The sequence below is a fragment of the Hypanus sabinus genome, chromosome 13 (genome assembly GCF_030144855.1).
Source record: "Hypanus sabinus isolate sHypSab1 chromosome 13, sHypSab1.hap1, whole genome shotgun sequence".
In the NCBI taxonomy this organism is placed as follows: Eukaryota; Metazoa; Chordata; class Chondrichthyes; order Myliobatiformes; family Dasyatidae; genus Hypanus; species Hypanus sabinus.
The window spans coordinates 78685852-78708457 of record NC_082718.1 but is presented as its reverse complement, the minus strand read 5'-3'; the positions used below and the strand labels follow the sequence as shown (position 1 = coordinate 78708457).

Here is a 22606-nt window from a genome sequence, read left to right as displayed (position 1 = left end):
AGGCAGGTAAAATTTAACAAAAGTGCCAAAGTACAAGCTTTAGTAGAAGAGACTACATGAAGGGGCTCCACAAACTGAGAGACCAGTGTATTTACAGTCACAAACCTGGAAAATAAATGGCAGATTGAGAAAGCTACTAAGAACAAAACACTGATTTAGAGTCATAGCTTGTGCTGAACCAGTTAAATTGCCTACTCCCAATCGACCTGCACTGGGACCGTATCCCTACCATCCATGTACCCAAACAAATATCTCAAACATTGAAATTGAGCTTGCACCACTTGTGCAGACAGCTCATTCCACTCTCAACCCCAAGTGAAGAAATTTCCCATCATGAAGAATTCTAGTTTTCATAAACAGCGGCTGGCTACAATGCAAGTCATTAACCTTTACAAAATATTAGTTTGCCCATGTTAGTACACAGAATCAGAATCTGATATTATCACTGACATGTGTCAGGAAATTTGTTTAGCCACAGCAGTACACTCCAAAACATAAAAATTACTGCAAGTTACAATAAGGAATATTTAAAAACACAAATAGTCCAAAAAAGAGTAAAACAATGAGGTGGTGTTCACAGACCACTCAGAGATCTGACAGTGGAGGAGACAGAAGCTGTCCTTAATATGTTCAGAGCAGGTCTTCAGGCTCCTGCACCTCCTCCATTTTGGTAGTATTGAGAAGAGAGCATATCCACCATATTCTCAGCATATTTCATGAATGATGCAAGGCCTTGGAGATGGTGCAGAAAATATTTACTGGAATAGTTTCAGAGTAGTGACTAATGCTATAGGAAAAGCATGGAATTATTGGGAAAAGGTGAGGGAGAAATGCAAGAGATATGTTTAACTAACATAGGTAAATGGAAAGAATCTGGCCCCATTAGTGGAAAGATAACAAAATGGAGGAGCAGCAAAAAAACCAAAGGTAACACACACAAAATGCTGGTGGAACACAGCAGGCCAGGCAGCATCTATAGGGAGAAGCACTGTTGACGTTTTGGGCCGACATCCTTCATCAGTCCTGACAAAGGGTCTCGGCCTGATGCATTGACTGTGCTTCTCCCTATAGATGCTGCCTGGCCTGCTGCGTTCCACCAGCATTTTGTGTATGTTGCTTGAATTTCCAGCATCTGCAGATTTTCTCGTTTCTGCATTTTTAAAAAACCAAAGTTGACCTGAAAAACTTCTTTTTTGCATTTGCTGTTAGCTTCATGGCCTCACAAGATGGTAACAGTGCTTTCAATTATGGCTCAAAACGCAAACTATAGATCACTGCTTGAATGGGGAAAAAACTGCAAGGCGATGGGAAAGGAGAGATGGGACTAGCTGTTCATAAAGTGGTGGCTCTTCCTGTGTGTTGATGGCCAATTCCATCTTTAATTAACATTCTCCATGATAAAAAACTTGTACCGAGACAGAAAAAGCTTTGCAGCCACTAAGTGTTCACAGCCACGGCATTCTTACCTGACATGCATATTAATTTCACCAAACATGATCATCAAATAAAAAATTTTAGAAATCAGAACTGATTTCCTGCTCTAAAGATTTAACTTCTCTGGCTTACTGCACAATTCTGAACCCTGTTCTCCAAGGACATTGAACAAGAGAACTTCGAGTGCAGGAACAGAGTTGGACCTTGTCCAAATGGCTATAGCAAAGCAGTGAGTATTATCAGGTGATTTAACACTGACAAGCATCAGAACCCCAAGCCTGTCCTCAAGCAAACAACACAAATGAAAAGGATTAAATTGAGTTTTTCGTAAAACTGAACTGGAAACACAGGGAACCTGAAATTATCGTGTTTCTTAGCCTTTGTAAATGTTATGTTTCAGTGAAGAGAAGGGAAGTTGTTAACAGAAACAAAATTCACAGGTCACCTGGTGCACAGTGAAAAATTTAGTCATAATGGCCAATAAATTAGGAAGGCTTTTTTATATCCTTTTCTAATACAATGGCATTTCAATACATGTCAATAGATGACTAGAAAAAAAACTATCCATTTTTATGCCTTTGGCAAATAGAATGATGTTGTTTAACAGTCGAGATGTTTAACTACTTTTTACTAGTATAAATCACTTCACCTGGCTCGAGCAACACGTGTTTGGTGAAAAGGAGATTTGTAGCTTTCTGGAAAAACATCTGCTATAGGACGAAGGGAATCTCCTGAAAATTCCAGAGGTTTACGGACCCTCATCCCCAGCTCAGATGCTTCTCTGTTGGAAATCTTGGCCATTCTGTTATTTGGAGCAATAGTCTCAGAATCATGGCTTGTTACAGACTTCTGGGCACTACTGCCCTGTCTGAATGTTGCTGTAGTTCCTGTTGGTTTTGCTCTCAATGAATTTCTAATGGCTGGTCTTGCCTGAATGAAGTCACCCACAGAAGCAAAGTGGTCAGGTTCAACATCTCCTGCAATCACATGAACAAAAATCATGAAGAGTTTTACAAGCAGCAGTTTTTAAAATGTACGAAGTAAAAATTACTCTTGCAAATTCACTTATAAATGTAATTATTGCACATTGCATTAAATGTTAGAACATGAATCATTAATCAACCCTATCCCAAAACCTCACTATTCATTTCCACTCACAACAAACATTTTACAAAGGCTAAGAAACACATGAAGTTCAAGTTTCCTAGTGTTTCTAGTTTGGTTTTACTAAATGCTCGATTTAATCCTATGCCTTTTGCAGAGTGAGCACGTTGCAACGTGAAAGAAAGCTGGATATAAAAGAACAAGGACACAACAAAAAGAGCTGCACTTGCCAGTTCTGACGATTCTACATGGACTCAGGTTGTAATATCCCAAAGGATGAACAATTCAGTCACTCAGGGAATGCGGATGAAAGCAATTATTTTGTTTGGTACTAAAGAAATGCGCTGCGGAACATTTATTTTCAGAGGATGATAGGAACATATTAAACAGAAACAGGCACAGACCATTCAAGCCTCTCACTGCTTTTCAGAATGAAATGTTAATCCCATATTTGTTTACTGATCAAAATCAATTTCAGTCTTTAAAGTACCTGACCCTCTATGAAGAATCTCTTCTCATCTACATTCTGAATGCCAGGACTCTTTATTTTGAGACTATGTGCCCCAATTCTACTCACCCAAGGTAAGAAATCTTAATATTTGTTCTTTTAAATTCTACAATTATGGGCCCAGACTACCTAGTTTCTCATTCCCCTCATGCTAGGTATCCATCTCAGGAACACTGTCCAGGACAAAAATACATTTCCCCACCACAGCCTTCCTCAACCAAACCACTGACTCACTCCATCTGTTCAAATAGGGCTCCAGCTACAACTCAAATTGAAATAAAACTAGCAAAGGCCTCATGCATTTACCCTGGTGTCTCTGTCGCCGAATGGGCACATCCAGAATCTCTCCTGACTCGGTCTTAGTAACCAGAAATGGTTGATCAGCTTCTTGATCAGGTGGAATTGCTGTTGGTGGTCGCAAATCACACTGATCCTGATGACAGGAAAAGACACAAATCAAGTTTTAGAAAGTTAATGTTTTATTACACACTTTTTCAACAGAATCAGACATTCTTGCCTCCTCCTGTGCATTAGGTTTCTGCATTCTTTTTTTATTCAAGTCAGAAAGGCCAAGCACAATTTATTTGAAATGAACTTTGTCAGGAGATTTAAAAGGAATCTTTTTTTGTCAAGAGAGCCCCAGTTTAAGCAGAATTACTACCGACTCAAACATTCTGCTTCAGTTAAAGACAACCAGACCAAGTTGAAGATGTTAAGATATCCATTACTATCTTATCTGTGAGATAATAATTGTAGGCTTGAGGGTAAAATTTTGCAGTTAGCAGCAAAAGCAACCATTCTGTGAAATGAAAATTATACTTAGCTTAAATGGATCTCCCAAAGGCAACCTACTGAGCAAAGGATATACATCTCATCATACAGCCATTGAAACATCACCACACTAAGCATCTACAAATTAAGATTATTTCTCAAAAAGCGGTTGGTACTTTTGAAACAAATCATTGTCCTAATGTTGGAACTGTAGTGAACAATTTACAGATAGCAAGTTCCCACAAAAGGGAGAAAATAATGACCCTAAACCCTTTTGTAACTGCCCCTCTCTTCAAGGAACAGTATTTTTCTATGAAACGCAAAAACAGTTTTACTTAAATTTCTCAGCCAAAGGATCAAAACATCTTCCAATGTTTAAATCAGTACAAGACCAATTGCTTGTATAGCTGTTGTGATTGATTTCTAATCACAACATCTTGAATGTTACAATGAAAGTTAAGAATTGGAGTGTCTAAAAATTTGTATGAAGACAATCCATTATCTGCACTAGGTGCCTGCACTGATTTTGTACATTCACAGTCAAAAGAACATGGCAATGTATGCTGTATCCATCCTTCAGTAACCGTAGTAATATTGATAGTGTCCTAATTTGTTCTGTATCTCATATTCTAAAGATTTCACAAACTTTCTAGCACCACTGTAACCTGTAACACCAGAGGTCCCAACACACTAGACTACCGCTATACTACAATAAGGAAGGCCTACCGTTCCATGCCTTAAATTGCATTTTGAGAAACCTGATCACTTGGATGTCGTCCTCCTACCAGCATACATGCAGCAGCTAAAGAGCAAGGCTCCAGGGATAAGGACAACAAAGAAGTGGTCTGGGGGTAGAGAATTGGCTACAGGATTGTTTCAGGATGGCTACTGGACTGGGCCATATTCAGTGGATCTGAATGATTATACCATGGCTATCATGGATTTCATAGAATTTGTAGATGAATGTATCCCATTAAAATCAGCCTTCCCCAACAAGAAACCTAGATGAATCACAAAATCCACAATCTGCTAAGGACCAGATCAGAGGCATTCAAGTCTGACCACTAAGAAAGATACAAGTCGTCCAAGGAACGATCTTCAGAAAGCCATCTCACAGCTGAAGCAACAGTTCTGTATTAAACTTGATTCAATGAAGGATTCTCAGTGTGGCAGGACCTGAATGCTATTACCACTTACAAAGTGAAATCAAATGACCAGCAAATCTGGAAGCAGGGATTCACTTCCAGATGAACTCAAAGCATGAATGAGCCTTCACAAACTCCCACAGCCCCTGATGACCCCTGTGATTACAGTTTCTGAGGCTGATATGACAGCATCCTTCAGGAGGGTGAACCCACACAAAACATCCAGCTCAGACAAGGTACCTGGCCAAGTACTATAGATCTGAGCTCATCAACTGGCTGGTGTGTTCACTGATATCTTTAACCTGAGGTACCCACCTGCGTCAAGCAGGCTTCAAGTATACTAATGCCAAGAAGAACATGGTAACCTGCCTCAATGACTATTGTCCAGTAGCACTTACATCCATATGAAGTGCTTTGAAAGATTAGTGATGAAAGGCATTAACTTCTGCCTGAGAAGCCCCTTGGACCGTGTACAACAGGTCCACAGCAAATGCCATTTCATTGGCTCTTCCCTCAACCCTGGAACATACAAACAGCAAAGATGCATACACCAGGATGCTCTTTATCGACTACAGCTCTGCATTCAAGACTATCATCCCCTCAAAACTGATCAATAAGCTCCAAGATCTTGGCTTCAATACCTCCTTGTGCAATTGGATCCTGGAATTCCCCCCAGTTGGTTCAGATTGGCAACAACTCCTCCACAATCTCCATCAGCTCAGGTGCACCACAAGGCTGTGCACTTAGCCCCCTGCTCTACTCACTTTACACTTATGACTGAGTGGCTAAGCACAGCTCCAACGTCATATTCAAGTTTGCTGTCACAGGCTGATCAAAGGTTGTGATGAATCAGCATATAGAATGGAGACTGAAAACCTGGCTGAGTGGTGCCACAACAACAACCTCTTACTTAATGTTAAGACGACCAAGGAGCTGATTATTAACTTCAGAAAGATGAAACTGAAAGTCCACGAGCCAGTCCTCATGGGTGGTGGGGTGGGACCAGAGGTTGAGCATGTCAGTAACTTAAGATTCTTCTCTGTTAGTGTTTCAGAGGAGCTGTCCTAGACCCAGCACACAAGTGCAATTACAAAGAAAGCACAGCAACTCCTCTATTTCCTTACAAGTTTACGATGATTCAACATAACATTTAAAACTTTGACAAACTTCTATAGATGTGTGGTGGAGAGTATATTGACTGGCTGCATATCAGCCTGGTATGGGAACACCAATGCCCTTGACTGGAATATCCTACAAAAAGTAGTGGATAAGACCCAGTCATCACAGGTAAAGCCCTCCTCACCACTGAGCATGGAGTACTGTCACATCATCCATCATCAAGGACCACCACCACCCAGATCATGCTCTCTTCTCATTGCTGCCCATTAGGAAGAAAGTACAAGAGCCTCAGGACTCACACCACCAGGTTTAGGGACAGTTACTACCCCTCAACCACCAAGCTCCTGAACCAGTGGGGATAACTTCACTCGCCCCATCACTGAACTGATCCCACAACCTATGGGGTCACTTTGTTCTTTTGTATTTGCATAGTTTGTTGTCTTTTGCACATTGGTCATTTGTCTGTCCTGTTGTGTGTGGTCTTTCGTTGATTCTACTGCAGTTCTTGGATTTACTCAGTATGCTGCAAGAGAATGAATCTTAAATGTTGCATATGGTAACATATACAGTACCTATAAAAAGTTTTCACCATCCCCCCCAGAAATTTTCATGTTTTATTGTCTTATAACATTGAATCACAGGATTTAATTTGGCTTTATTGACAATGATCAACAGTAAAGATTCTTTTGTGTCAAAGTGAAGACAAATCCCTACAAATTGGTCTAAATTTATCACAATGATTAAACACAAAATAATTGATGGCATAATTACTCACCCCCTTGAAGTCAGTATTTCGTAGATACACCTTTGGTAGCAATTACAGTCTCATGTCTGTGTGGATAGGTCTATGCACATCTGGACACTGCAATTATTCCCCATTCTTCTTTAGAAAAGTGCTCAAGCTCTGTCAAATTGTATGGGAATCATGAGTGAACAGCCCTTTTCATGTCCAGCCACAAATTCTTAATTGGATCCAAGTCTTGACTCTGACTTGTCCACTCCAGGACATTAACTTTGTTGTTTTTAAGCCATTCTTGTGTAGCTTTGGCTTTATGCTTCAGGTCATTGTCCTGTTGGAAAACACATCTTCTCCCAAGTCGCAGTTCTTTTCCAGACTGCATCAAGTTTTCCCCCAGGATTTCTGTGCATTTTGCTGCATCCATTTTACCCTCTACCTTCACAAGCCTTCCAGGGCCTGTGCAGTGAAGCATCCCCACAGCATGATGCAGACACCACCATGTTTCATGGTAGGGATGGTATGTTTTTGATGATGTGTTTGGCTTACGCCACATATAGCATTTAGTCCAATGGCCAAAAAGCTCAATTTTGGTTTCATCTGATCATTGAACCTTCTTTCAGCTGACTTCAGAGTCTCCCACATGCCTTCTGGCGAACTCTAGCCAAGATTTCATGGGAGTTTTTTTTTCAGCAGTGGCTTTCTCTTTGCCACTCTCCCACAAAGCTGCAACTGGTGAAGCACCCGGGCGACAGTAGTTGTATGTGCAGTCTCTCAAATCTCACCAACCGAAGCTTGTAACTCCTTCAGAGTTGTCATAGGTCTCTTGGTGGCTTCCTTCACTAGTCCCCTTTTTAGACGGTCATTCCATTTTTGAGGATAGCCTGTTGAAAGCAGATTTAGAGCTGTCCATATTCTTTCCATTTCTTGATGATTGACTTAACTATACTCCAAGAGATATTCAGTGACTTGGAAATTTTCTTGTATCCATCTTCTGACTTGTGCTTTTCAATAACCTTTTCGCAGAGTTGCTTGGAATGTTCTTTTGTCTTCATGGTGTAGTTTTTGCCAGGATACTGACTCATCAACAGTTGGACCTTCCAGATCCAGGTATATTTTTACTACTATCAATTGAAACACTTTGACTGCACACAGGTGATCTCCATTTAACTGTGATTTATAAACCCAATATACCAGTGATGATTTGGTGTGTCATATTAAAGGGGGCCAACACTTATGCAATCAATTATTTCGTATTTCATATTTGTAATTAATTTAAATCACTTTGTAGAGATCTGTTTTCACTTTGACATGAAAGTATCTTTTTCAGTTGGTCAGTGTCAAAAAAAAGCCACATTAAATCCACTGTGATTCAAAGTTGTTAAACAGTACAACATGAAAACTTCCAAAGGGGATGAATACTTTTTTATTGGCACTGTAAATACTGGGATAATAAATTAACCAAACTAAAAAGGATATATCAAACTTTGACATGTTATGGAATCATCATGTAGTTTTCTTTAAACCAAGTAAATTATAATTCATCACAGCTTCTGTAAATACACTAAAATCTCACATACATACAAATTAACAGATCTTTTCTTACTGAAGTAAAGTCTTCTAGACGTCAGCAGTTTTCCAAAGGCACTAAGTATTGCTGTTAGAGTGGGATGGCTTAACTAGGAATTTGTTTGTAAAAAGCATACACGTTTTTACCTGATGATGATATATTACATCTTCTTCCAAAGCTATACCACAGAACTCACAAGGAATCATGACATCGCTATGCCTTAAACCTCCAATTGGACCATATGATGGCAGTGAACGATCTTCAGTAAAGTATTCTCGATTCACGTGATGTTGCTGGGAGAAAATGTCATTTGTCCTAGGTGTGGAGACCCTTTGTAGTGGCAGTGGCGGAATGAGTGTATTACTTTTACTAAACGATGCAAAGGCACTTACAGGATTACAGCCAGTCTGAAAAAGACAATTCTAGTCAATTCTTCGAAAGTAGAAAGCAAAGGCGGAGCAAAGAAGCTAGTGAGTGAAAAGTTGAAAGAAAAAAAAGATACTCACCCTTTACCACATATAGTCAGTGGCCACTTTGTTAGGTATGCCTGATCATTAATGCAAATACTGGTCAGCCAATCATGTGGCAGCAACTCAAGGCATAAAGCATGCAGACATGGTTAAGAGCTTCAGATTCAGTTGTTGTTCAGACCAAATAACAGAATGGGAAGAAATGAATCTCAAAAAATGCCGATCCCCTGGGATTTCTCACGCACAACAGTCTCCAGAGTTTACAGAGAATGGTGCAAAAAAAATGATCCCATGAATGGGTGTTCTGTGGGCAAAAATGCCTTACTGATGAGAGGGGTCAGAGGAGAATGGTCAGATTGGTTCAAGCTGACAGAACCTCAAACAGTGATGTGCAGAGCAGCATCTCTGAACGAACAACACATCAAACCTTGAAATACAGTGGTGCTAGAAAACATTGCTGCATGTCTCATGTTTGTAAAAGACCACCTGGATGTTTTACAATGCTTCTGGGACAATATTCTGTGGACAGCTGAGACAAAAGTTGAACTTTCTGGCAGAAATGCATGTGGCTATGTTTGGAGGAAAATGGGAACAACACAACAACACCAAAACCTTATCCCAACTGAGGAGCATGGTGGAAGGAGCATCATGCTTTGTTGCCTCCACACATGGACAGCATGCTATCGTTGAGGGAACAATAAATCCAAACTTGTATCAAAGCATTTTACAGGAGAATGTCAGTGTAGCAGTCCATCACCTGAAGCTTAATAGAAGTTGGATAATGCAACAAGACAATGATCCAAAAGACAAGAGTAAATCAACAACAAAATGGTTTAAAAAGAAAATTTGTTATTTTGGAATGGCCGAATCAAAGTCCTGACCTTAATCCTATAGGAATGTTGTGGAAAGACCTGAAGCAAGCAGTTCATGCAAGGATGCCCACCAACATCCCAGAGTTGAATCAATTTTGTAAGGAAGAATGGCCTAAAATTCCTCCAACTCAATGTGCAGGACTGGTCAACTGTTACAGGAAACATTTGGTTGAAGTTATTACTGTACAATGGGGGTCACACCAGTTACTGAAAGCAACAAATACACATAATACTGGATCATTTTTCTCAATAAATAAATGCATAAATATAATGTTTTTGTGTTATTTATTTAATTGGTTTCTCTTTATCTAGTTTTAGGACTTGCATGAAGATCTGATCACATTTTAGGTCATATTTATGCAGAAATAGAGAAAATTCTACTGCATTCACAAACTTTCTAACACCACTGTATAGGCCAGAGCAGCAGAAGATTACTCCGAGTTACAGTCCTATACCTAATAAAGTGGCCAGAGTGTATAACTTTATTGTTAATAGTGTCTTCTAACCTACAAATGAGTTTTAATAAGTTTCTTCAACTTTCAATAGAGATCTGTTTAGATCGTACTTGTTTTATAAAGACAGTGACTTTATTTAATTTTGAGCTGCCTGCTCCTGCTTTGAATTCTGGCTTTTTTTTTAAAAAAAGATATTTACTTTGCTTTAAAGGCATATGTTTGCAATATTTTATTCAGTTGGGAACCTTATGTCCACTCCTGACCAACTTGTACAGAGTTTTGGATTGAGTAAATTGTTTCCACACAGTTTAATGCAAGTTATATTTTTCCATTTTTATTTTACTTCTTGTTATAATCATGACACCCAGTTAAGTAGTTCCAGGATGGCTTATCACAATGCCAGTATATTGTAACCTTAGTTGATTATAATCAAACTCAGTTTTTGTTTCAAGGTTAAAATGTTTAATTACTCATTAAAATATAAAATTTCATAATTAAGCATTATTAAATTTATAATCTTACCTAGTTAAGATATTTACTACATCAAATTTGCAATATAGGAATACACCAATCAACTGAAGTGTTGTGGGAGGCTTCAACATTGAGACTGGAACACCGAAACAGCAGGCAGTGTGCTCGCTAATCGCCGGCTGCTGTTGGAGGTAGGCCCCGCTACTCAAGCAATCCCTCTCTCTCTCGATGGAGTGAGAGCCTATAGGTCCTTGAGACGGTGGGAGGGGGTGCTTGGAGAAGCGACACAGAAGGTTGTAACACTGGAACAGCCAGCTGCTCGTTTGCACTCTCGATGTTGCAGGAGCAACCTCTCTCCCCCTTGCTGGAGGGAGGAGCCTGTCTGAGTTACTGAAGTGCTCAGTTATGGACTCTGGATCAAGGATTCTTTTTGGGGGCTTCTGTTGTTGCTTGCATGGTGGGGGAGGGTGATGCTGTTAGTGCTGTTTGTACAAAGAGAGGGAAGAGTGGGGCTTCGGGGCTTTGATATTTCTTTCATTCATTCTGTGGCGTTCCTATTTTGTGGATAACTGTAAAGAGTTCAATTTCAGTTTGTATTCGATACATTCTCTGCTATTAAAATGAACCTTTGAACCTAATTAATCCACGTCAACATTTCTCCTCCGCTCAGGCCTCCTCCTCCCTCTCATGTAATGTTATCTGACCTCCCTCTGGATCGATACCATTTCCCCAAATTATTTACTGAATTTAAACATTATGGCACTTCCTGGGCAAAGAACTTTTTTCTCTAAATTTCCAAGATCCCTTCCAGATTATTTACATTTAGAGCTTCTTGTTTTGAAATCCCATAAGTGGAAAACAGTTGAACTCTGCTAATCTGCTATCCTATTTTTCTGAAATCCTGGCAGTTCGCCATATGGCTCCCTGGTTGATGCACCTGTGTCCCCCAGCTTATGCTGCTGTAGTTTAAAGTGTGTTGGGGCATCAATGAGAAGAACATCTAATAATATGGAAAATCTGGCAATCTAGCATCAAAGACCTGAGTACACAGGATTAATGGACAATGTCTCCATGTATGTATACATCATCTGTTTTTCAAAGCAGTCAGCACTATGAATTTTTCCTCATTTCAGAATGATATAAAAACAATGAGGAAGTAAAATGATATTTTTCCACCAATTGCGTAAGCATTTCAAAATTTACTTTCAATTACTTTTCTGCTCATTACTGCTATTCCAAGACAATAAACTAAATGGAACCCATCTGAAACTTAGGTAATCTTTACTCAATGCCACCAATTGAAAAATGTCTTGGACAAAAATGAGGTTTTCCAAGGTAGAAAAGAGCAAACACTTAAGTCTACATCTCACTATCTTTGTCCTTGCTTTGTAGATTAAACAGCCATAACGTAGCTACATTCATACAATTGTGGAAGAGTAAATACAATGGCAGATCAGATTACTTGTACCAAACAGGGTGAAGAACAATACAAACTGTTCTTACTAAGTTTGTTGAATGTCGAAGACACTTGAATTACAAGCAACAGTACCACAAGAAAATACTACTTTAAGAATCAATAATTGGAATACATGAAACAAGGTCCAAGGTAAGAAGCCACATTGGACAAACTGTACCTGATGAAGAATTAGTTCTTCTTCAGGGAAAAGTTCTTCACAGAATTCACAAGGCAACATCGTGACATCTGAAAAAAAGTAAATTGTTACTGAAAATTAAAATTTCTGCAACTCTTTTTTAAATTTAAATTCAATCTGACAGATAAATAAAAGTTTTCAAACAAAACTCACAATAAGAGATCTCAAATAAGCCCTTTTTGGATGCAATCCAAATTGTAAGGCTGCCATCACATTGAATTAATTGACAAGTCAGGAGGGAAGGTGACAAACTGAGAATTTGCTAGTATCTTTACTTGCACTTTGACTGTTCAGTGCTATCATTAGGTAACAAATTTTAAATCTGTTCAATCCACACTTGCACAACATTGAGCAAAGAGAAAAAGAAACTTAAAACATAAAAATGAAAGACAAATCTGGAATTTCAGCAAAAGTTGGAATGAAAATGATAGGACCCAATAAAGTGGAATGTCAAGTTTTATTTGCTAATGCAGTTACCAAATCTCCCCCTGTGAATCACAGCAGTTGATGCAACAATGACTCAGTAATAATTTAGCCTGGTGCTAAATCTGCTAACCCGGCTGAGCTAGCTGTTTGACAAAGCACAAACTGCTATCAGAAAGCTTCAGCTGAGAAATGTTGCCTACTATTCCTGATTTAAATAACACTCCAGCAAATGGCTCAGAAGTGTACACGGTGAGAACATTACAAATGTAATAATTTGTCACATAGTTGCCTATCCAACTTTTAAGCATCCATAAATTTATAACTAAATTTATGGATGATCCTTCCCAGAAAAAGTGTCAAAACTTAAGGAGGAATTTTGTTACTGCTGCGATATGTGAGTTGGCACAAACTGCTATCAGAAAGCTTCAGCTGAGAAATGTTGCCTACTATTCCTGATTTAAATAACACTCCAGCAAATGGCTCAGAAGTGTACACGGTGAGAACATTACAAATGTAATAATTTGTCACATAGTTGCCTATCCAACTTTTAAGCATCCATAAATTTATAACTAAATTTATGGATGATCCTTCCCAGAAAAAGTGTCAAAACTTAAGGAGGAATTTTGTTACTGCTGCGATATGTGAGTTGGCAGCTATAAAACAAAGAAACCGAAAAGAACCCATTAAAACAAAAGATCATCAAACACCCAATGTGGGGAGGAAAAGAACAAACTGTGCAAGTAATAAAAGTATGCAAATAGCATTCAGAAATGAATACCACAATAACATGCATTAAATTGTGTTTATAAATTAAGCATGTGCTACTGTGATGGGAAGTTGTGATAGGAAGCTTTAATAAAAAAAAACAGATTGCCTTAAAGTTACAAAGGATGGACTTCAGCATATTCAGGATTGCTTCGAAAAGTAAAATAAATATTGGTTGCAACAAAAAGAAATGCTTACTGAGGTTTCACTGTCTATTAAAGAACAATGTTTTAATTGAGGAAACCAATAGCGAACTTTTAACAAAACCTGCCACTCCAATGATAGGAGTAAAAGATAAACTAAACAAACTATAAATTCAGAACAAAAACAGAAAATGTTAAGAATCTGGTTGGGATTCTGGGGAGGGAGAAGATGTCACATTGAGTCCTAGGACACTATCAGAATTTCTAAGCTATTCAAAAAGTGCTTCTGAATTAGATTAAGTTACCTGCAAATAATTTATGAATATAATTTATTTTCTCTTGAGGGATTATGTGTCCTTCATGACTTTCAGAGAACCACCTTTTACAATCTACTACCTGAAGTAGGGAGAGGCAAGCAGAGATCTGAGTCTCCATTCTCCCCAAACCAAAAACTAAACAATGGCTTGAAATGAATGAAGTATACAGGTAGTCCCCGAGTTACGAACATCCGACTTACGGACAGCTCGTACTTACGAACTGAGGAAGGAGAACGCCATCCGCCATTTTAAGTTGACACTGTGTTGAGTGTTTAACTTTGTATTTGGCTTAAATTTTTCTTAGTAAGGTTCACCCTAACCCTGCCCGCTCCCCCCCCCCCCCCACCGTTGTTCAGCTGATGGTGCAGTGAGATCAGCGCCGGGCTGGAAAACGGAGTTTCCCGAGTTCGATCCAGTGATAGACCGTTCCCGTGCCGAGTTGATGTCATTCCAGTGACTACGTACCATCCGTGCTGGGTTGATGTTGAACTCGCAACTCGACCTCGTAAAAAAAAAACTGCCACCTCCAGTTTAAATTCCCACACGGAATATTGTGGATGATCAAATACCCAAACCCAGCACAGCCCCCACTTGTCCCATTTAGCCTGTCTCAATGCGGTGGTCCTTAGGACCCAGCGGACATCAGGAGCCGGCAAAGCTTGGGAGCCGCTGCCTGCAGTGTTTCTGTTCCACTGACGGGAAGCGAACACAATTGAAAATAAAGTGGAAATAATAAAGTGTCTAGAAAGAGGTGAAATGCCATCAGACATTGGAAAAGCGTTAGGCTACAGTTGGTCAACAATCGGAACAATTTTAAAGGATAACAGATAAAGTGAGAATAATGGAGCATGTGAAAGGCGCCGCCCTGATTAAAGCTACAATTATTACTAAGCAACGGAGTGGTTTAATTATTGAAATACATACGTTTCTTAAGTGTTTTATATGCACAGAAAGGTAAAATATATACTATATACTAAGACAAACATTTGACTAACTGACGCTAAATAATACCGGATGTACTTGTTCTGACTTCAGTACAAATCCGACTTAAAGACAGACTCAGGAAAGGAACTCGTATGTAACCCGGGGACTGCCTGTACTACCAGATTGGGTTACCACTGTGATTGTGGAAAGGTGATTTGTTTCAAGGGAAGCAATGAGCATGTGTCACATCCATATACAGTTACATGGAGTTCAATTCAGGTGCCATCTCTAAGGCACCTAAGGTATGTTCTCCCTGTGACCACATAGGTTTCCTCCAGGTGCTCCAGTTTCCTCCCACAATCTAAAAATGTACTGGTTAGTAGGTTAATCAGTCATTGTAAATTGCCCTGTGATTAGGCTGGGGTTAAAAAGGTGAGTTGCTGGGTGGCACAGCTCATTGGGCCAAAAGGGCTTGTTCCGTACTGTATCTGCAAATAAATAAGAAATGATTTATGTAGATCAGGGTGATTGATAGAGAAAAAAAGATCAATGATTATATCACTCAATGATAAATATTCCAGAGAGAAAATAGTTTTGAAACACCAAATTAGAGTGAAAGCTTAAAGAAATGGGTCTCAGGCAGGGTAACTGAAAACCAAATACAACCAATACTTGCAATAATTGTCTACCAACTGCATAGAGGTTTAAAAAGGAACACTGGAATACCTTTCATGTTTACATTTCCACTTAGCAGTCCATCTAATGCAAAGAACACTTCATCAAAGTTTATTCCAATATATTTCATTGAGCACATTATACTTTGTAGATGTAACAAATCTCATACCTTGGGTATGTTTTATTAAAAGTTGGAAAAAGATGCTTGATAACTTGAAAATGATTAAGGGGGTAGGAGAAAACGGGCAGGGGTGTTGGAAATTATATCCAGACTTCTTTATGTAGAGTGTTTATAAACTAATCATTCCAACACAAACACAGGCATAACAAAGAGTAAGTATCATGCCACTTTGAGAAAGAGACCACATTGAAAAACACCTTCAGGGGACTAAAGCTAAAATGCCATTATGGTAAACAGAAAAATACAAGAAGAAAGTGGCAGATTCAAATATAGAAGTCAAAAATATTTGATACTGTTGGTCTTTATAGGAGAGCTTGGTCAGAAGGACAGAGCAAAACTTAATAGTGTCCAAGCAGAACTTGAAAGCAACATGTCAGACCCATTTTGATTTTAAGCAACACACACAAAATGTTGGAGGAACTCAGCTGACCAGGCAATATCCATGGAAAAGAATAAACAGTCAACGATTTGAGCAGAGACCTTTCATCAGGACTAGAAAGGAAGAGAAGTCAGAGCAAGAAAGTGGAGGGAGGGGAGGAAGAAGTACAAGGTGATAGGTGAAACCAGGAGGGGGGGAGGGTTGAAGTAAAGCACTGGGAAGTTCATTGGTAAAAGAGATAAAAGGCTAGAGGAGTGGAAATCTGATAGGAAAGGACAAAAGACAATGGAAGAAAGGGAAGGGGGAAGGAGCACCAAAGGGACATGATAAGCAGGTAAGGTGAAAAGCTGAGAGAGGGTAACAGGAATGGAAAATTGAGAGGGGTGGGGGCAGCAATTATCAGAAATTTGAGAAATTGATGTTCATGTCATCAGATTGAAGACTACCCAGGCAGAATATGAGGTGTTGCTCTTCCAATCCAAGTGTGACCTCATTCTGGCAGCAGAGAGGCCATGGACTGACATGTCAGACTGGGAATGGGAACTAGAATTGAAATGGGTGTCCACCAAGGGATCCGTTTTTTTGTGTCAGACAGAGCAAAGGTGCTCAGCGAAGCAGACTGTCAATCTACCTCAGATCTCACCAATGTACAAGAAGCCACACCAGGAGCACCAAGTACAGTAGATGACCCCCAACTGACTTACAGATGAAATGTCACTTCTCCTGGAAGGACAAGTGACAGGGTGGTAAGAGGTATAGTTCAGACAGTTAAGAGAGTCACTTGGTTTATAAAAGATATCAACAGGTAGACTGTCTCCAAAGATGGAGACAGAGAGAGATTGAGAAAGGGAAGAGAATTGGACCAAGTAAATGAAGGCAGGATGGAAGCTGGAGGCAAATTGGATGAAATTAGGAAGCAGTACCAACGCAGACATCAATGTAGCAGAAGCAGAATTGGGAAGCAATGCCGGTGTAGACTGGAACATAGACTATTCTATGTAGATGATGAAAAGGCAGGCATAGTTGAGACCCATGCGAGTGCCCGTGGCTACACCTTTGGTTTGAAGGAAGTGAGAGAACCCAACGGAGAAATTACTGAGGCAAGGACCAGTTCTGCCAGACAGAGAATGGTGGTAGTGGAGGGGAACTGGTTGGGTCTGTTGTCCAGAAAGAAGTGGAGGGTTTTAAGGCCCACTTGATGGGGGATGGAGGTATATAGGGACTGGTCATCCAAAGTGAAAATGAGACGATCAGGGCCAAGGAACCTGAAGTCATTGAAAAGATCAAGAGCCTGTGAAGTGTCACCTATGTAGATAGGAAGGGACTGAACCGGGGGTATAAAACAGAACCAAGGTACAGACACACAAGTTCAGTAGCTAGCTGGACAAGTGAGTTTATGGATCTTGGGTAGGAGGTAGATACGAGGGGTGTGGGGCAAGGGAACCATGAGGTTGGTGGCAATGAACGTGAGATCCCTGGATTTGATAAGGATGGATGATGGTATGGCAGACAATGGCCTATTGCTCCTTCATGGGGTCCTATTCAAGAGGCAAGTAAGAAGAGGCATCTGAGAGTTGCTGCCAAGCCTCAGCAAGGTAAAGGTCAGACCACCAGACTACTAAAGCACCCTCCTTATCTGCAGGTTTGATGGTGAGGTTGGGATTATTGCAGAGAGAGTACAGAGCAGCACGTTGTTTTTAAGTACACTGTTCATTATTTAACCTTTATTTCATAAATTTCAACAAAACCTCTAAGTGAAGTGATGCAGATTTTAAAAAGGGAGAAGCCATAGAATGCAACCAATGAAAAAATGTGTAAAACAAGACTAAATGAAACTCACTCTGCTTCAAGCTGATACAATCAACATTTTCCTGAGACAATACCCAGCCTGGTCCCCATTCATCATAAGAAAAAACAGACAAACTCTTAAAATGGTCACATTGTAAAGGATAGAGATGAGATCTAATCAATCTTTTAATATGTTCTTGGTAAAATGAATGAGTAGCATCACCCACCCCACCAATCCCCAGCCTCCCTATCGCGTTCTATGTTGAAGACCCTAGACCTCAGCATGAACATAAAAACTAACCAATACAGGTTAATTGTCAGTCATCTCAAAAGAAAGCAGAATAACAGAAAATCAATGTGCGAAAAGGGACAACAGATGTGTATTTTCACTTTATCCTTTTGAATACGAGTTAAGCTAACACAAAAAAAAACAGCTATATAGACTTCAAGCCTTCACCACTGATCTAATCCACTAACTCCCTGATCTTCTTACTCTTGAGTTTCTGGTATCCATAATCTGCCTTGGTCTTTAATGAAGTCAGTACCAGTCTTTAATGATGTCAGTAGTCAACCCTCCAGTTTTCTTGGTTACATACTTCTTGAATAAGAAATCTGAACATGGCATCCCTAAATGGACAATCCCTTAACCCAAGACCAGCTTCCAATTCAACAACTGAGGAAATCCTGACAGAATGTTAAGGGTGTTTCAGCGAGATCACATTACGTTCTATATACTTCCATCTCAATCATTCAGCCTACAACACACTATTTCAGGAATCAAAGCACTTAAGTCGTTTTTCCCACATCTAATAAAGCAACTTATGCTTCCCACTTGCAGACAGAACTTCTTCACTGCATGCAACATAAATGAGGACCAAATGTGAATTATTAATCAGATTTTTTTGGCACATCAAAAACACTGGATAAGTACAAGCAATATAATACACTGGAAAGTATGGGAAAATATTAAACACACATTGCTCAGATGTGTGGAAGTGACCTGGTCAACATCCTTGTGCTCAGACTAATATCCAAGTCAGAATCACAGTAGCATCGTGGTTAGTGCAATGCTATTACAGGTTTCCCCCGCAATCCGAAGGTAGAAAGTTCCTATGAAACTGTGTGTAAACCGAAATGTCACAAAGCAAAGAAACAATTACCATTAATTTATATGGGAAAAATTTTTGAGCGTTCCCAGACCCAAAAAATAACCTACCAAATCAAACCAAATAACACATAAAACCTAAAATAACACTAACGTGTAGTAAAAGCAGGAATGATATGATAAATATACACCCTATATAAAGTAGAAATATTGTACGTACAGTGTAGTTTCACTTATCAAAATCCGGAAGACAGCGAGCCAAAACTGATTTAGAGAGAAAAAAAATCGGCACGTACATGCATATGCAAACAACTGCCTGCACAAAGCTTCATGGTCATTGTAGTCTTTCTTGGGGGGTAAACACACGTATAAAGCACGCGTATAAATCTTTTTTTTGTAAAAGCGAAAATCCTCTTTGGTTAGCGAAAACAGATACTAATGTAGGTCTTTCGTAACAGTGAGGCGTCGTAAAACGAACGTTCGAAAAGCGGGGGACACCTGTATAGCTCAAAGAGTCAGAGTTCAGAATTCAATCCCAGCACCCTCTGTAAGGAGTTTGTACATCCTGCCTATGGAATGTTTGTGGTTTCCTCCCACTGTCTAAACTCATACTGGTTAGTAGATTAATTGATCATTGTAAACTGTCCCATGATTGGGCTAGGGGTTAAATCAGGGAATGCAGGCAGCAAGGCTGAAAGGGCCAGAGCAGCCCATTCCGCACTTTGCCTCTCAATAAACAAACACACAAACCAGAAACATACTTTCAACAACTTACTTGTTACTTCCTCGTGGACGTTTACAGAGGCTGGGAATAGATCAGATGATGGCTGATCCTCAAACAATCCAACAACATTTTCTGGATGTGAATACCCACAATCCGAGTGAAAGTCCTCCCACACTGGGGTCCCTGATCCTTCACCACCATTTTCGTTTTGCAAACTCAGAGCAAGCAGATAGTCTAGATTAGAGTTGGCATCTAAACGTATGGGATCTGCCACTTCATTTTTTTCAGTCCTTGTAACACTGGCTGTGAAAGCTACAGAAAATGCACATCTTGTTAAAAAGCAGAAGGCTTAACACACACTGAATTAAAGAATTGCCTTTTTGAAGATAGTCACTGTTGTAAATGAAGGAAAAGCCTGTGATTTTGCACAAACAAGTTCTTACAAATTATTTGACAATATAGAACTATTTGTCTAAAATTAATGCATACTCAAGACAGTAATGACAAACACATAGCTGCTACTGGTCAATGATTTCTATTACATTGCAAAGTTCTAGAGCATCCAGTCTAAGAATTGCTACCATTGACTTCTGGAACAGTTCCCTCATCTCAGTCAGCAGCTTCTCCATGCTGTCACAGTACAGAAGAACTGGCTGCAAAATGACACTGTACTGTTTGTATATCCACAAATCCATCAGCGCCAGAAATGGGTTTACTTAAAAGCTAGAAAGCCTGGATATGGATACAATTCTGTTTCTTGCAGATAACTTATCAAACTTTGTGGCTCCTTCAGAAGTCTGTGAGCAGGATAAAGGCCCATTCTTGACTAGGAATCTCAGGTGCAACACCAAAACCTAAATTATGGTAACCTTCAGCTCAATATCAACATTTTCATTCCTCTTTTAAATTCTTTGCCAAAGAAATATTCAATCATTTTGGAAGCAAGTCATGAGGAAACTTATAATTGCTGGACTTGCTTCCCTATATCATAAAGGACCTTGCACTTTAGCTGTGGGTCTGTACATTTTAGAGTTTAGACCAGAGGTTCCAATCTTTTTTATGCCGTGGAACAGTATAATTGAGCAAGGGGTCTGTGGACCCCAGGTTGGGAACCCCTGGCTTAAACAGATGTGGAATGACCTTACTGAGATCCTGAGAGGCCACAAAAGGTAGATATTGAGATGTTTTCACTAGTGGGAAGAGCCCTGAATAAAGGGACACAGTTACAAGGGGTAGGTCAATTGAAACAGAGATATAGAAAAAACTTTGCATGAATGGTGATGAATCTCTAAATTCTCAACCCCAGAGAACTGTGGAGGATAGATTATTAGAAGTAATTATGGTGGAGGTAGTCACACTTTTGAAAGATTGGGGAATTGAGGGCTATGTTAAACTGGCACACGAGTAAAGCAGTATATATCAGCTGTAACTATATTTAATGATGTGGCAGGCTTAAGGGACCAGGTGGCCTACTCCCACTCCCATTTTCTTGTGTCCCTCCCCTACAGGCTGAATTCAAATAAAATAATAAAAACATCAGAGTCCTTCTTCTGGTCCTTTGCCTTTTCCACCAATCACCTTCAGCTTCTTACTTCATTTCTGCTCCCCCACCCACCTGGCTTCACCTATCACTTTCCAGTTTTCCCTCCTTCCCCTTGCCCCACCTATTTATTCTGTTATCTTCCCCTTTCCTTCCAGTCCTAATGAAGGGTCTCAGCCCAAATTGCTATCTATTCATTTCCATAGTTGCTGTCTGAACTGCTGAGTGCCTCTGGAATTTTGTGTTGCTCTGGAAGTCCAAAACCTCTTGTATTCATAATAAAAACAGTTTCCATGCTAAATGCTCCCCTTCCTCCCCCACCCACCTTACCTCTATTTTGGTCCCTACTTCTTATTGGCAAGTTTCTTCTATCCATGATAGGAAGCCCTATTTCTCTGTTCCCATAAAATTTAGTGTCCAACGGTCTGGAAATTCTTGGCCTAACTCGCTCAGTCTGGATAACATTCCCAAATGGTTGGTTTTCAAACCAGGCTCCAACGTTTTGTTCAACTTCATATTCAGGTTTGGGTTTCATGCGGTTATTATTCTTTTCCTCCACCTCTTTGCCACATATGAGATGGTGCACGCTTAAATCCTTCACCAGAACATTGCGACCACAGGTTGGACAGAATTCTGTTCTTGATCCACAATAATCAGCATGTTCTTCAGACTTATTGAAGGCTAGCTCCAGCTCACAGTATTGACATTTGATCAGCCGCAAAGGACATTCTGTACTCTTTAAAAACAAAAGACAAGAAAATTTAAAAACTTTTCTTTTTAAGACTTGCAAAGCATGATAACACTAGGCCCATTGAGAGCTAGAATTGTCTGGCTCATTCTTAGTTATTCACATCTACTGGTCATGTTACTACAGGTACCCGAGATTGACCTTATGCATAGAACTTGTATGCAAATTTTCTCAAATTATAGCATTTTATGTAAAAAAATAAAGCAAGGTTACCATAATTTATTTACATAATCAACTGTGGGCATAGATGAAAATCTGCTCCACCTTCATACACCAGTTAACATAGTATTGTCAATCAATAATGCTCACAGAAGGAACACACACAAAATGCTGGTGGAACACAGCAGGCCAGGCAGCATCTATAGGAAGAAGCAATGTCAACATTTCAGGCCGAGACCCTTCGTCAGGACTAACTGAAAGGAAAGATAGTAAGAGACTTGAAAGTGGAAGGGGGAGGGGGAAATGCAAAATGATAGGAGAAGGCCAGAGGGTGTGGGGTGAAGTTAAGAGTTGGAAAGGTGATTGGCAAAAGGGATACAGAGCTGGAGAAGGGAAAGGATGAAAGGGATGGGAGGCCTAGGGAG

At 39.7% G+C, this 22606-nt stretch overlaps 1 protein-coding gene across 2 annotated transcripts in view; it reads right to left on the bottom strand.

Annotated features, from left to right (window-relative positions):
* The window catches only part of LOC132404023 (TRAF-type zinc finger domain-containing protein 1-like), a 59282-nt gene that overhangs the window by 9009 nt on the left and 27667 nt on the right, over nt 1-22606 (bottom strand). The window contains exons 5-10 of one of the 2 annotated variants that reach the window (XM_059987976.1): nt 21605-22010; nt 19786-20046; nt 12290-12357; nt 8534-8794; nt 3353-3479; nt 2084-2411 (exon numbers count right to left, since the gene is read on the bottom strand). In XM_059987976.1, the coding sequence (XP_059843959.1) occupies nt 2084-2411; nt 3353-3479; nt 8534-8794; nt 12290-12357; nt 19786-20046; nt 21605-22010 (1451 nt within the window). The remainder of the gene's footprint in view (nt 1-2083; nt 2412-3352; nt 3480-8533; nt 8795-12289; nt 12358-19785; nt 20047-21604; nt 22011-22606) is intronic. The other variant, XM_059987977.1, reaches the window with a different exon arrangement.